Source organism: Gallinula chloropus, assembly GCF_964237585.1.
Source record: "Gallinula chloropus genome assembly, chromosome: 24".
Lineage (NCBI taxonomy): Eukaryota > Metazoa > Chordata > Aves > Gruiformes > Rallidae > Gallinula > Gallinula chloropus.
The window spans coordinates 3,868,976-3,884,161 of NC_140109.1; the positions used below are offsets into that span (position 1 = coordinate 3,868,976).

At 56.8% G+C, this 15,186-nt stretch overlaps 1 protein-coding gene across 1 annotated transcript; it reads left to right on the forward strand.

Moving 5' to 3' along the window:
- Positions 1 to 13: 13 nt before the first annotated feature.
- BUD13 (BUD13 homolog) lies at positions 14 to 6,078 on the forward strand. The gene is made up of 11 exons (XM_084274966.1): positions 14 to 145; positions 257 to 353; positions 1,276 to 1,360; positions 1,539 to 1,596; positions 2,136 to 2,845; positions 3,241 to 3,512; positions 3,851 to 3,959; positions 4,331 to 4,469; positions 4,737 to 4,921; positions 5,009 to 5,090; positions 5,435 to 6,078. The coding sequence occupies exons 1-11, from the start codon at positions 15 to 17 to the stop codon at positions 5,526 to 5,528; spliced, it is 1,962 nt and encodes a 653-aa protein (XP_084131092.1). The 5' UTR covers position 14; the 3' UTR covers positions 5,529 to 6,078.
- The last annotated feature ends 9,108 nt before the right edge of the window (positions 6,079 to 15,186 follow it).

Sequence of the window (15,186 nt, forward strand, 5' to 3'; positions counted from 1 at the left end):
CCGGCCGGGGCAACATGGCGGCGCGGAGCCTCTCTAAGGCCGAGTACCTGCAGCGCTACCTCAGCGGCCCGGCCGCCGCCGCCGCCCCCGCCCAGCCCCGCCGCCGCCGCAAGAAGAAACCGCCGGGCGGCGCCGGGAGAGCCGGGTGAGCGGCTGGGGAAGCGGGGAAGGGGGGGGGGGGATGGCGGGATAGGCGGCGGGGATGGCGGCCTGACCGCAGCGCTACCCTCTCCCCCCCCCCACCCCCCGCCCGCAGGATGCGGATCGTGGATGACGACGTGAGCTGGAGCAGCATCGCTGCGGCCCCGGGGAAGGAGGAGGAAGAGGAGGAGGATGAAGGGGACGCGCCGGTGGTGAGCGCCAAGCGCGGCCCCGCTCGGGCTGGGCCGTTCACTGAACCACGCGGCGGGGCCGGGCGGCGGTCCCCGGCCTGGGGGAAGGGGAGAACCGGGGCCCAGCGCCGGCAGCCGGCGGTTCTCCAGGCCGCTGGAGCGGGAAGGAGGTGGCAGCGAAGGGCCGGCCCGCGAAGGCCGGGCGGGGCGCGGCGGTTCCGCGGGGCGCGGTTTTGTCCCGGCCGAGAGCCGGGCACCCCGCGGCCGCTCGCCCTTTAAATTGGGGGGTGGGAGGGAGGGGGTTGGATTGCGGGAGGAGGAAAGAGAGGGGAAAAGAACCCCCCCGAGAAACCAGAACCACGCGGTTTGGGATAAGGACGGTTTACTGGGACAGGAGGGAGAGAGCTGTAGTAATAACAGGGCTGTAGAGCAGCATAGAGGAGACTGGTGGTTTCTCATGGAACCGCACAGCTCAGAGCTGCCTGAGACCAGGCCATCCCCAAAACTGCGTCCTGGAGCTGCCTGCTTCTCCCCCCTTTATGCTGAGCATGATGTAACTGGTGTGGAATACCTCCTTTGGCCAGTTTGGGTTATCGGTCCTGGCTGTGTGTGTCCCCCCCGCCCCGCCCCCAGCTTCCTGGGTGCCCCCCCACCCTGCCTTCCCATTACCAGGCAGTATGAGCAACTGAAGCACCTTTGACTGTCTGGCAGTAACTAAAAGCACACATGTTATCAGTGCTGCTCTCATCCCAACTCCCAAACACAGCACTACACCCACTGCTAGCAAGGAATGAGCTCTCCTAGCTGAAGCCAGGACAGGCTGGAGCTGGGTGACATGTGTGGTCTTCCCTCGCTGCAATTACACTTGGTGGTCGGTGTCAGAGAGTGGGAAGCCTCTTTGTCTTTAAAGGCAGTGCTGTTTATGCTGCTGTGTTCTCCTCAGGTGGCAGAGTTTATTGATGAGCGTCCGGACGAAGTGAAGCTGATGGAGGAATTCCGAACAAATGCGAAGTGGAAACTTCTGGGAGGTGAGACAGGACTCTTCCACCCTCTCTCCCGGAGCGTTTAAGCGCTCTGAGCAGTGACATCCTAAGTGGAGAGTCACCCTGGCTGCACAGGAATTGAAAGTAAACCATCACAATGCTGGGGAGAGGGTGAACGGGAGCGAAGCCTAACAGTGGTGCTTTTCTGTTTGTTTTTCTTTAGACCAGAATGAAGACTCACAAAGTTCAGATGTTTCAGTATCTGCCAAATCTGTTATGAGGTATGGGGCTCCAACTAGAGAGTATCTAGCTGGGAGGGGCTGTTGAATGGCCTCTTCCTGGGGTAGGGGGGCAGCATGCTGTCTGGCTTTCCCTGTGGCATGCGAGGAGCTTCCCTCAGTCCTCCAGCAGCATCAGAGAAGTTGAGGTGATGTCTTGCTGTAGACTTGGAATGTGCTGAGGATAGCGGTGTTACCCCACACTTGCAGGAGGTCTGACAGCACGTGATGGGGGTGCTCCCTTGTGATGGTACGAGGGCACAAAATGGGGTTTGTAATTGGAATGTCACGAGGGTGCCTGGAGACATTAAATTGACCAGTTGCCACGGTGTGTTTGTGGGCTCTACTTTGTGTAGCCTCTGGCCTGGCGATGCAGGTCACTACACGGAGGTGCCAAGTCAGCTCTGAATTCGCATGTGTAAAGCTGATTTCATCCTTAGCCCCTACTGCTGGCTTCCTGGGTCTCTTCTGATGGATTTTTGTTTCTGGCCTGGAGATGCCAAAGTGAACAAAAATCTCACTTTTGCCTCTTTAACTCCTAGACGGCAGCGCCACGACTCCCCGGACCTGTCACCTCCCCGGCGGCAGCGCCACGACTCCCCGGACCTGTCGCCTCCCCGGCGGCAGCGCCACGACTCCCCGGACCCAGCACCTCCCAGACGGCAGCGCCACGACTCCCCGGACCTGTCACCTCCCCGGCGGCAGCGCCACGACTCCCCGGACCTGTCGCCTCCCCGGCGGCAGCGCCACGACTCCCCGGACCTGTCGCCTCCCCGGCGGCAGCGCCACGACTCCCCGGACCTGTCGCCTCCCCGGCGGCAGCGCCACGACTCCCCGGACCTGTCGCCTCCCCGGCGGCAGCGCCACGACTCCCCGGACCTGTCGCCTCCCCGGCGGCAGCGCCACGACTCCCCGGACCTGTCGCCTCCCCGGCGGCAGCGCCACGACTCCCCGGACCTGTCGCCTCCCCGGCGGCAGCGCCACGACTCTCCAGACCTCTCTCCAAAAAAAATCAGTTCAGCAGCAGGGAGAAAGGGCTGCAGAACAACAGACAAGCCACGATCAGGGAGAGTCCAAGGCGAGCAGCTCAGCCACGGTGCCTCTGACAAGTCCTTGTCGCGGCAGAAGCGCCCGCCCACTCCAGATCTATCCCCGCCGCGGAAGAAGAGGTACGATTCTGACCCAGATTTGTCACCGCCCCGGCGAAAGAGGACTGGGTCGCCTGGTCTGAAGAAACAGAGCAGAGCAAAAGGTGAGTGGGCATAAGAGTTGGTTCTGTCTGGCCTGCTCCGCTGGCTGCACGCTGCGGAGAGGTGTGGAATGGTGCCAGGTGGGCTGCTGCTTGCCTTGTAACGGTAGTTCTTGTAATCCTGGGGCCTATTTCATCATCCAGACCAGAGTTAGTTTAAGGGCTGAGCCTGAACCCTGTCGCAAGGGATACACAGTGCTTTGCCCGTGCCTCCGGGCCACACGCCTTCGGGAGGAAGGGAATTGGCAGGCACTTCTTGTTGCCCCACAGCTTGCCCTCTCTCAAGGCCTTGCTTTCTCCAGTTCACCTCCTTCAGCGCCACGCAGTCCTTTTGTGGGACAGCTCCTGTCCCAGGACTCCAGTTCTGTGGTTTCAGTTAGGCTTTACCTTTGCTGCAGGTGCTTCTCCAGACACAAGGAAACTCAGGCAGGTACCTTCACCTCAGAGGTGCCACTCTGGCACCCGGAACGCCTCCGAGACAGAGCGCAGGCTGGGCTGTGCCCGCAGCGATTCCCCGCAGCGGGGTCACCTCAAACGCAACCGGAGCAAATCTCCAGACTCGGATTTATCTCCCCCACGACGGGCTCTGCCTGCTGGAAGGGATCAGCAGAGTCCCCCTGACCTCTCACCTCATCGCCACCGTGACACAGCTAAGGAATCTCCCAAGAAGGTAAGTGCTGCTTTCCTTTCAAGCTGTGGCTCGCTTCCCATTGATGGAAAGCTGTGAAATTGTGGAGCGGGAATTCCATACACCTCATGTGTGCAGCCATGCCAGACCCTCTGCTCGGGGTAGGAGGTGGTGCAAGAGGGGAGCTCTGCCTTGGTCTGCTCTGTTTCTGGAGCTCCAGGGAAGTTGTTTGTGAGCCAAGCACCTCTGTAATGTAGCTGTCGCTGCTGACACGTGTCTCATGATTCCAGGCTGTCCCCTTGTTAACCTCTGGCTCACTGGATGGCTCTGAGCTAGCGGTGGCTGTGATTTATTTCCTTGTTTGCTTATTTTATTTGCAGGCAAGCGTGATGTTTTCTGGGGGCACAGCTGGCTTGGTGTCAGCTGATGTGCTGCGGAGGGAGCAGCAGGAGCTGAGGAAGCACGAGAGGAGTAACAAGCGCTTGGAAGGTAGGAGTGCAGGATACTGCATGAGCACCAACAGTGGCTTGGAGTGCCTATGGATTCCTTAGGTCACTGAACCTCTTGAGAGAGCTGATGTAGAAAGGGTGTTCCCAAAGCAATGCTGATGAGGTCGTAGGGAGGGTGAGCAGTCTCTTTCTCTGCCTGCCCTAGCTGTGAGCCTGGAGAAGCAGAGTGACACTCACAGTGTGAGGGTGGCTCAGTGGGGCAGCAGCTCAAAGCCAGAGCTGCGGCCTTGCCTGGGTGATGACCTCTTTCAGAGGGGTGGGGAAACTAGAGATGAGTCAGTTAGACATTCAGGTGTCTGGAGAAGGTGAAATGTTCCCAAACATGTGACTTGAGGCATTTTTCCCCTCCAGAGGAGTCCCGGCACTCAGAGACCGTCTACCGAGACAAGACGGGCCGGAAGAGAGACCTGGCGCAGGAGCGGCTGGAGGAGAGGAGGAAGGCGGAAGCGCAGTCAGAGAGAGACGAGCAGTACGCCAAGTGGGGCAAAGGGTAAGGCTCAGACAGAGCTCCCCAGCACGGTCCTCAGGCCTCCTGTTAGGGCTTTGGGCTCTCCACTCCCTGCTCTTCAGCCTGGTTTCGGTACCACTTCTGGTGGTGGTGTTGGTGTGTTGCTTCATTCCGGGTTGGAGCCCAGGGCTGTGAGAGCTCGTGTTCTGTGTGGTGTAGGCACCCCCCAAGCAAGTTCAGCACTGCGATCTGTCCTGCAAATGGAGCAAGTCACAGTCAAGGGATGCTTGGCTTGTGTTTGTTTTCCAGGCTAGCACAGGAGAAGCAACAGCAGCAGAACGTGGAGGATGCGATAAAAGAGATGCAGAAGCCACTGGCCCGCTACATCGATGATGAGGATCTGGACCGAATGCTGCGGGAGCAAGAGAGGGAAGGAGACCCCATGGCTGACTTCATCAAGAAACGGAAGGCCAAAGAGAGCAAAGAGAAGAAAGGTTTGGGTGTGGAGTGTCACCAGGGTGGGGTTTGGTGAGGTGATGGTGTTGTGGTAGTGTAAGTCTGCATTGCTCTTCCTGTTCCAGAAAAACCCAGGTACAAGGGACCAGCACCTCCACTCAACAGGTTCAATATATGGCCTGGGCATCGCTGGGATGGCGTGGACAGGTACGTGTTCCCAGTGTGACGGTGTATTGGGCCAGCAGTAACAACAATTGGGCCTTTCCTTCCAAGAGCTGGTGGCATGAGGGTTCCCAGCTACCCAGTGAAGGAGCTGGTTGGTGATAGGTTGAATGTGTTAAGTTACGTGGGGGTGATGAATGCCTGCTTGCCCGGGACGGAAGGGAGCCAAGCTGGTGGGTGTGAGTGGCTTCAGAGATGTGAACTATAGATGGAGGGGGAAACTGAGCCAGAGGAGGGGCAGTGGGAAGCTTGAGCACCTCCAGGGAGTTTTGTGGCTTCAGGGAAGTGCCTGCACAGCCACCCTCAGACTCATCGCTGTCATTTTGCAGGTCCAATGGATTCGAGCAGCAGCGCTTTGCCAGGATGGCCAACAAGAAGGCAGTTCAGGAGCTCGCCTACAAGTGGAGCGTGGAGGACATGTAGATGAGGCAGAGAACCACACAAAGCTCCTTGAATTGAAGTGCTCTGCATCCCAGCAGATCACCTCCTGAGAGGCAAGGCTGAGATTAGATGGAAGCTCCTGGAAGGGGCTCTCCCCGTTGGGCAGAGAGGACAGGCATGGAGAGGTGCAGCTTGGAGCAGCACGGTGGCCCAGTTACCTGCCTCCCCTGACTGTTGTGTTGGAGTACACGAGGTGGAACCCCTCTCTTGAGATCAGATTGGCCAGGCTTGGAGCTGAGGCTGGGCAGAGAGCTTCCCCTAGGCCCCGCTCCTGGAAAGACACACAGGTCCTGGGCCGTGCATCTTAAACACAGACCGACATTTCCATGGAGGTGCCTTGTCTCTGCAGAGATTCTCCAGCTCAAGGAGGATTGCTGGCAACAAGAGCAAGGACACAGTCTTGCCAGAGTGAGAGAGTCTTGGGAATTCTCCTTCCCTGGTTTGTTCTTTGGGTTGTTTCATGCACTGTGGTGAGTTTCTAGCAGTCCTGGGCTCTGCGTGTACACTTGTCAATAACAATTTTCTTATCCTACTCAGCTTGGTGCAGTGGTGGTTTGTTTTCCTGTTGTGGGGTTGTTTTCCCTCAGGGAAGTTCTTTATTCCCTAGGGGGATAAAGAACTGTCAGCCTCTTGGTAACGGGATGGGATGTAGTGGTTGCTGCCTCCTCTGCCAGACAAGCTGGGCTTTGCTGATGTCTTTGTTCTCAGCCTGCAGCTAACTGTCCTGGCTCCAGGAGCTGGCTGGCCCCTAGCTGTACTGCTCACAAGGGTGTGTAACACATGGGCTGGGTGAAAAAATACCCCAAAACCCAGTAGAATTCCTGAAGGCAGCTTCCTGGGGAGACTTGTTGCCTTTCTTGGATGCTTGTAGCCTCCTGTCCAGCCTGCTTGGGTTGAGGGTGTGTGGCTCTCGCAGAGCCGCAGCAGGTGGCAGCTTAGGGAGCTGGGTTGCCCCCTAAGATGCAGTTGGGGAAGGCAAAGCCATTTTTGTGCCAGTGTGGAGCCCAACCTTTCCTTAACACCAGCAGACAGCATAGGCTGGCTGGGGAGTGGGCATGCAGGTTTGTCCCTGTGCCCTTGGTCTGCATCCCACACCATGGCGTGTCCCATCACCTGGCCCAGCCTGGTGGTGAGACATGGGGGAAGCACTGTGGGATGCTCTGGGAGGGGTGTTGGAGGGTAACATGTGTGACCCCCCCCCAGCCCATCCCTTCACTGGGGAAGGGATTGGAATTGAGCAGCAACTTTGATTAGCTTTAACCACCCCACCCACCCCCCCCCCCCCAAAAAAAATGAATATTAAAATCTTAATTTAATTTAAACCACTGTCATTCACAGCCATGGCAAACACCGAGCAGAGTAATTATTATGCAAATTAGGCAGATAGAGAAATGATTAATAATTGTGCAAATTAAAAATTATTGTAAACATCCTGTGAGCAGTGATAACTCCGGGAGGAGCGCCGGCGCGCGCGGGAGGCGGCGTTGCTCAGCCACCTCCTGCATCCTGATTCTCTCATTAGCGGGATTTAATTAGCGAATGAGGTGAAGGAGCCGAGCGCTGTTTGCTGGGGATCGAAGGGCCACAGTGGGTCAGTGGCAGAGGGATGCTGCCTGCCTGCTCTGGATCCCAACTGGGAGCCTGGCTCTGAACTTGTGTGGAGAAGCTGTTGTTGGAGGTGGGTTCACAGAATCACCAGGTTGGAAAAGACAGTTGGAGATCATCAAGTCAAACCATTCCCATCCTAAGCTAAAGCAGATCCCTGAGCACCTCCTCTACCCTTTTTTTAAACACACCCAGGGGCAGGGACTCAGCCCCCTCCCTGGGCAGCCTGGGCCAGGTCCTGACAACTCTGCCAGGGAAGAATTCTCTCCTAACAGCTGATCTGACCCTGCCCTGGGGCAGCTTGAGGCCATTTCCTCTTGTCCCATCTCCTGTCCCCTGGCTGAAGAGACCATCACCCACCTCTCTGCACCCTCCTGGCAGGGCAGTGGAGCTGGGGAGAAGGTCTCCCCTCAGCCTCCTTTACTCCAGGCTGAACACCCCCAGCTCCCTCAGCCGCTCCTCAGAGGATTTGCCCTCCAGCCCCTTCCCCAGCCTGGTTGCCCTTCTCTGGACTCACTCCAGGACCTTCATGTCCTTCTGATGGTGAGGAGCCCAGAACTGTACCCAGCACTGGAGGTGCAGCCTCCCCAAGGCTGAGCACAGGGGCACAACTACTTCCCTAGACCTACTGGCCCTTCCCTAACCCTACTGGGTTCCTCCTCTTCAGAGCTGCTGTGGTGCAGGACCAGGGCTGCTGCCTGCTCCTGGCACCCAGTGTCCCCTCATCGGGCCCTGGCTGATGACTTGCTCCCATGAACAATTAACGAGCTTATTTGTCTGGCGTTTTGCTGCTAATTGCACAACATTATTTCTCTCCCCCCTCCTTGTTTGACTGTTTTACTTTTATACTTTTGACAGCGAGCACGATAACAATAATAATAGGCTTACACTGGCTAATAGGCTTACGGGGTGCATTATTCATGTCAAGGACAAGCAATTAAGCTTGGCCTCGCACATCATAATTAGATTTTTGTTGATGAGCTCATCGGCAATGTGTTTAGTTGGGATTAAGAGCTGAAGTCCTGGTGTGTGATGCCACCCACTCCCCCCCATGATCCCTGCCCATCAGTGGGAGGGTCTGCCTGTGGTGCTGGGTGCTCCCAGGGCTCACTGGGGACACAGCTGGCAGGGGGCTGCTGCATCTGGTGGCATCTGTCCTGTTGTGGAGGAGCAGGGCTTCTCCCAACCACCCAGCTCAGGGCTGGTGGCTTTTTTCTTTGCCATTTCTCCAGGAAAAAGCGGGTGCTGCCGAGTGCAGCGGGTGCTGCTCTTCCTGCTGAGATTCCCTATTATTTTTTAATTAAAAAGTGCCCCAGATTTGTCACTTTAATTCTTCCTCTTGCCAGCAGCGACCGGCTGCGCGCTGTGGGCCCTCAGCAGAGCCTTGACAGCAGTGCCAGCCCTGGGCTCAGTGCAGCATGGGGGTCCCTGGGGTGCAGGTTTTGGGGGAGAAGCACTTTGCCTGCAGCACCATCCCGCAGCGGTGCCGGGAGCGAAAGTCACAGCGGCTGTGGCAGGTTAGTGTCTGTATTACACATACGTGTGCTTTCCCTAATTACTCCCTAATTAGGGACACGCAGAGATCAAAATTACTGATAATATTTACTCTAGACTCCATTTTTTTAAGTAACCTCTCCCTCTCTCTCTCTCTCTCTCTCACTCACTGGGTCTTGGTGGAAATAACTTTGCAGATCCCAGTTAATGAATATTTGTAAATGCAAGAGCATTCGGTGCCGGAATATCCAGAGGGCATCATCCTCTCTCTCTTTCTCTCTCTCTTTCTCTCTCTCTCTCTCTCTCTCTCTCTCTGCCTGGTAATGTTTTTTTTTCCCAGGGTATTTAATATTTATGGTGCTGCAGCCTGGGGAAGACAAGAGCCACCCTCGAGCCCCCAGGAGCTGCAGGGCTGGGGATATTTATGGCGCTTCCTCTTTTTCCTTTTCAATTACAGAGACACCTCACATAATTAAGTGCTAATAACCTTGTTAATCTAAAATTGATACTCCTTCTCCTGGCCGCCTCTTAATAGAATTAAAAGCAGATTAATAATCAAGGGTTGGAGACGTTGCGTGCGATTAAGGGAGAGGTGGATGCCCGTGGGCCCCTCGCCGGGCTCCCCTCGGGGAGGCTGTGACTAGGGCTGGTGTAGGCACTGCTGGGGTTGGGGAGCTGCCTTCCTCCCCCCACCCTGCACTCTTTAAGCAGTTTAAATTTTTAAAGACAAACAGCCCTGTAACGCCATCTCCTAATGAAACTGTTTTATGTTAATTAATTATGTATCGAGGCTCATTTTCATGCGCGGCCCAGCTCTGCTTCCCCTCTGCCGAGCCTTTGATCTGTCAAAAGCTAAACGGGAGATAAATAATCAAATTAAAGAGCAGCCTGGATGGAAATAAACATGTTTTAGATGTGTTATCTGGTGGTTAGAGCAAAGCACCGAGCGTGCGGGCCTGTGGGATGCTTCCCATGCCTCAGTTTCCCTTTTGTGTCTCCCTGCACAGGGAGAGGGGAAGCCTGGAAAACCCTCACTTATCCTCTCCAGGACAAGGAGCTGTAGAGAACTCACTCTGTGCCAAAGGTCTGCAGCCCTTCTTTCTTCCAGATAATGGAACACCCCCCGGCAGCACCCGGCCACAACCAGTCTGCCCCCACGGGACCAGGGATGGCAGCAGTGGGTACACTTTTGGGCCAGCTCAACACTGGCTCTAGCACGGCGTTGCAGCGCAGTGGAGGCAGATGCACATCCATCCTGGTTCTGGAGGGCCTTCAGGAATTCAAATCTCCTCAGCCACAGCCCCCAAGCCTGGGCTCCTGTTCCAGCACAGCCAGGACCACTGGTTCTCCAAGGAGCAAGGCTGACCTTGGAGCATTGTCTGTGGGGAGTGGGAGCCACTTCGGCTCCTGCTGCAGCCTGTTGAGCCTGTGGCGAGTGTGGGTGAGGAGGGAGGTGGTTAGGTTGTGTCAGCTCCTCTCTGGGGCCTTTTGATGGTGGGATGAGGCTGCTGCCTTGCTCTCTGCAGGTCTGCTCCAGCTGCGGAGCTGGGACAGGGTCCTGCGGGGCAAGTGCTGTGCCAGGACACTGGCAGAGCCCAGCCCTGTGCAGGTGCTGTGCCACGAGGTGCCCAGCCCTGAGAGGAGCCTGTCCCAGGCTGCTGCAGAAGATGTGGGGACACTGTGTCGCTTTCCAGCACTGCAGGTGAGTGTGGGTGACCTTCCCCAGTGCTACAGTGAGGAGGAGGGCACACTCCTGGACGTGGCAGTGGTGTTGGGTAGCTCCAGCCCCAGCTCCTGTGGCATCCTGCCTTTTGCCAGGACACTGGTGTTGGTGCCCAGTAGGACTGGCCAAGGCTTTCAGCTGAAGCCAGCTGGCCCCAGACACCCCGACTTTCTCTGCCACTGTCCCCCAAAGCCACTGTCTGGCCCCACTGCCAGGAGGCAAGCCTGAGCCCTGGGTGATCAGCATCTGCTGCTCTGCTGTGTTCCCCCCAGCACTCCCAAGCTCCCCCTCAAGCTGTGAAGGGAAGGGATGTGATGTCTCCCCTTTTGCAGCCTGAGCTCCCATGTGCTGCACAGGCAAGACAACTGGCCTTGATGAGGAAACACAGGAAGCAGGAGCAGAGCTGGGGTGCTCCTGCATCCCTGAGAGCTCTACTTGCCCCACCATGGTCCCCTCTGCACCACTGTCACTGTGAGATGGGGTTTCCTTGCTCTGTGTCCCTCCAGCGAGTGATGCCAGACAGTGAGTAATGGGGTGGTTAATGTGGCATGGGAAACCTTTGTGGAAGTTTTGCCAGCCTTGTTCTCTCCCTGCACTCTCTGAGGGGGGGCTGAGTTATTTAATGCTGAACATTGAGCAGAGATGTTCTCATGTTTCCCTTTTGTCGGGCTGCTGACAGTGCACTTCTGGGCAGCAAAGCTTGGCTGATGGCTGCTCGCCAAGGTGGGCGGAGGGGAACCCCTCCTCATACCCAGCAGATAACTCACAGCACAATTTAGGGAACAACCTTGAGCCTCCTTCCACGCATCCAAATGAATGGCACGGAGTCCCTAAAGCAGCAAGTGCCCAGTGGCACAGGTGTCCCCCCATAACCATGCCATCCCCCAGCTCTGCGTGTGTTGGGGACAACCTGCTCCTGTTTGAGCTGTATTTTATTTATCTTAAGTATGGGATGCAGGGGAAATGGGCAGCCCCTTTTCAATGTCTGTGGGGACAGGACAAGGGGCAATGGCTGCAAGTTGGAGCACAGGGAGTTCCACACTGATCTAGGGAAGAACTTTTCCCCAGTGAGGGGGAGGGAGCCCTGGGACAGGCTGCGCAGGGGGTGTGGAGTCTCCTTCTCTGGAGAGATTCCAGCCCTGTCTGGACACCAACCTGTGCAATATGAGCTGGGGAGCTGCTTTGGCAGGGGGTTGGACCTGATGAGCTCTGGAGGTCCCTTCCAACCCCAGTGATTCTCTATCCGGGGAAGGATGTAACAGCAGAGCAGGGCTGCTCATACCCCTAAGAGCCATTCCAGTGGCTCTGCTGGAGCTGGCTCTGCCCACCGTGGCAGCACCGGGCAGGGGTGGCCCCTAATGGGGTGGCAGCGAGCGGGTATGGGTGAGGCGGGGGTGGTGGGCGGCGGTTGCGGCGCGCCGGGTGACTAAACACAAAGGGCTGGTGCGCGTATCGGGGTTTATCTTTCCCATTAATGGCTTTCTAAATTGGTGGCAGCGGAGCAAAAAAACCCAATTTGAACTCGGAGCATGCCTGATTACTATTGTAATAACCTTGGCTAATAAGAATATGATGTGGTGTTAGGCTGGGAAAGAAAACACATTTCTCATTAGCTTTTTGATTAATTACTCCACATAATTTCCTAGGGGGACATGCCTGGGACTGATTGCCTTTGCTTTTGACGCGTGGAAGTGGTTTACCTTAACTTAATAATTTTCTCAGTGACATTTTAATGGCAGCCCTCAATTAATCTCCGGTTGGCTGGCGGTGGTGCCGCCTCGCCCGGGCAGAGGGCAGCCCCTCGCCCTCCCCTCCCTCTTCCAGGGGCTTGGGCACATCCATCCCCTTCTGCTGAGCAGGGGAAGGCAGGGCTGAGGCAGCTGTCTGGGCCTGGCTGCCCTGCCCCAGGGCTGGAGTCCTGCCCTTGCCTGGCAATGCTCAGTAGCTGTATTTGGGATACTGGGGAGCGCAGCGGCGATGCAGCCACGTCCTCACCAGGGATCCAGCTGTTAGGAGCCATATGTTTACACGGCTTGGAAGCGACCGATTTCCTTCCGTGAGTTATCATATAAATATTTTACAGGAGCTAAAACAGTCAGAGATCGTTTGATGTTGCCACATGGAGCGGTAGCAAACAAGGGTGGGGGGGAAACCCCGAGCTTCATTTGTTTTCCTCACTGAAAGTTGAATTATGTTGTGTAATTCTGCATCAGAGTTACCCAAGATGTTGATCTCTGTGTATCGCTCACAGGTGCTTGGCTGATGTCAGTGTGGCACTGCATGGGGGCCCTGTCCCACCAGCCTGTGGGAAGGGGGACTGTCCTGGCAGCATGTCCCACACTGGGGGACCTGCCTCCCATGTTCCCAGTGTGTCCGTTTGCTGCTGGAGTCTCCACTTGTGCTGTAGAACAAAACCCACCTCCAGCACTCCACAGCCAAGCCCAGCTTTTCAGGCAGGATGAAAACCTTGGCAGGTTCCCCCAGCTTTCCCAGAATCAAATGTCAGCGTCACTCTGCATCTCACCCTGACATTTCGGGAGTGTTGTCTGAGCACGGGTTGCCTGCTGCTCCCAGCTCTTTGCCACCAACCCTCCTGCCTCACCGCTGCTCCGGGGGCTTGTGACACATCCTTGCTCCTCGTGGAGTGCTTTTGGGGGGCAGTGGCCAGAGCTGGAGTGGGACCTTTCCCATGGGAACACAACCCAGTGCTGCCACGGGAGGGTGGGTGACTGAAGGTGCTCGCAGAAGCAGTGTGGGCTCTGTGCTGGGCTCTGTGCTGGGAGGACGAGGGCCGGTGATATTTACGTTTCCATCCGAACGCCCGGATCAAAGCTGACACTTTAATCTATTCAACAACATCTCAAGGATTAAAAAGTCGCAGGCAAATCACAGCACTAAATTGCTAATATATTTTCGCCTGTCAGTTGACAAATCACCTCCCAAACCGCTTCGGGATGTGCCGGCATCGAGCCCCCAGTGTCTCAGCAGCTCTTGGTGCTCCTATCCAGGGGAGCACACTGGCTTGGAGAGGGGTCCCCATCAGGGATGAAGCCCCTGGCTTGGAGCAGGGTCCCCACCTGGAGCAGGGTCCCCGCTGGGGACGCAGCCCCTGGCTCGGCACCGCTCTCCCTCGCAGTGACTGATTTACCGGTGCGTTTATCTTTCAAACAAAGCCATCGCTAATTAATTAGCAAGGAGCTTTATTTCTGATCCCTCAGCTCATAGAAGGGCAAGCTGGCCGTTTCAGTGGGGCTGTGCCTGGGGCTGGGGGGGAAAGGACTTTGTGGCGAGCGGGTGCCCGGCGTGCTGATGGGCACTGGCCAGCGGATGCAGCTCCGTTCTCCGGCTTCAGCCAGCTGCGGGGGTCCCCCAGTAAAGCTGTGGTGACCAACCCATCTGGATAAACGTGGGGCTGGTTGCTGAAGCCCCTGCCTGCCCCAGCCCTGCCACTGCAGCAGCAGGTGGGGTTCCCTGCTGGGCACGGCTCGCTGCTGTGGGTTCTCCCCACTTTGGCTTCTTTTTTACTGCGATTCTCCTTTTCTCTTGTCTCTCTTCTCCGGCCAGTGCCAGGCGAGTTGATGAATTATCCCAATATATATTCTGTCTGGGAAGAAAACACATATCATATATATCTCTGACAAGTTATTATTCTTTCTTATCAGAATATGTGTGCATCCAGCCACGCCATAACTCACCCCTCCACGTCGCCCGCGCAACCGGACAGGAGGAGCGTGGTGACTTCTGACCGCTCCTGCACCATCCCAGCACTGGCTGGGGGTGGCACCCCCCCCAGACCCTGGTGTGATGGGGCTGGGGTGACAGGCAGCATCCGGGCAGGGGGTCCGTGTGCCTCTGCCAGCTGGGAGGAGGCGAGAGCATCACGTCGAGCTAATTTGGCGCCTGCCTCACCTCCAGCTGATTGTTGCAAATTAAATTTCACGCCAATGAGCCGGAGGAGGCGGCGTGCGGCGCGGCGATGGGGGGGGGGGGGGAAGAGGGACGGATGGCAGAGTGGTTGCTGGTGCAGCCTGCCCACCTGGGTGGGCACACAGGGCGCCTGGCTGTGCTCACCCACTTCCTGGGCACCCCTGAGCCAGACTCAGTCCTGAGCCCCTCTGCAGTGGGGCATGGGCACTGCTGGACTCCCCGCACCCTCATCCTACCTTGTGCTGCAAGGAGGGATGAAAATCGGCACATGGATGAGTGAGCAAGCGCTTTTCTGGGTATTTTTTTCCCCCCCTCTCCCCATAATGACAGCCTGGGACTCTGAAATGAAGCTCAGCGGGGTACCGGCTCTGCCTGGCCTTCGGCAGCCAGCAGAGACGTGCGTTGCAGCACGGATCCAGCTCCAGGGGTGCTCAGGCTGCGGGCCGGGCTCCCCGAGGCAGGAGCACAGGGGTCCCCACCATGCTGAGGGTCGTGTGAGTGGCAGCAGCGCTCCCCTTCTCTGCTGCAGCACCTTTAATGTTTAACTTATTAAGATAATAGCTGTTCTATCTCCGTCGGCTTGAAACACGATCTAATAGGAATCTTACAACAAAAGTTGCTAAGCAGCTACGACTTGATTTACTAATAGACTCTGAGTGTACTGTAACGGAGATGGAAATTAATTTAGCGATCAGGAGATGAATAGATGGAGGAGAATGTAGCCTTGCCTTCAAGGGCCTGGGAGGAGCTGCTGGGCCAAGGCACGTGGTGATGCTTCCAGCCAAAGTGCTGGAGCATCAGCCTTGGGGCTTGGCTGTCAGAGAGGGTGCACCACCCCATTTCCCTGTTCAACCCTATATCCCTCCTGAGGTACTTGTTTGCACTGTTTTG

What these genes read in the sequence shown, in the direction of transcription:
- BUD13 (XM_084274966.1), top strand. Translation starts at nt 15, where the DNA reads ATGGCGGCGCGGAGCCTCTCTAAGGCCGAGTACCTGCAGCGCTACCTC. An exon ending in GGCGGCGCCGGGAGAGCCGG is followed by an intron (nt 146 to 256) that starts GTGAGCGGCTGG and finishes CCCCGCCCGCAG; the next exon opens with GATGCGGATCGTGGATGACG. An exon ending in ATGAAGGGGACGCGCCGGTG is followed by an intron (nt 354 to 1,275) that starts GTGAGCGCCAAG and finishes TGTTCTCCTCAG; the next exon opens with GTGGCAGAGTTTATTGATGA.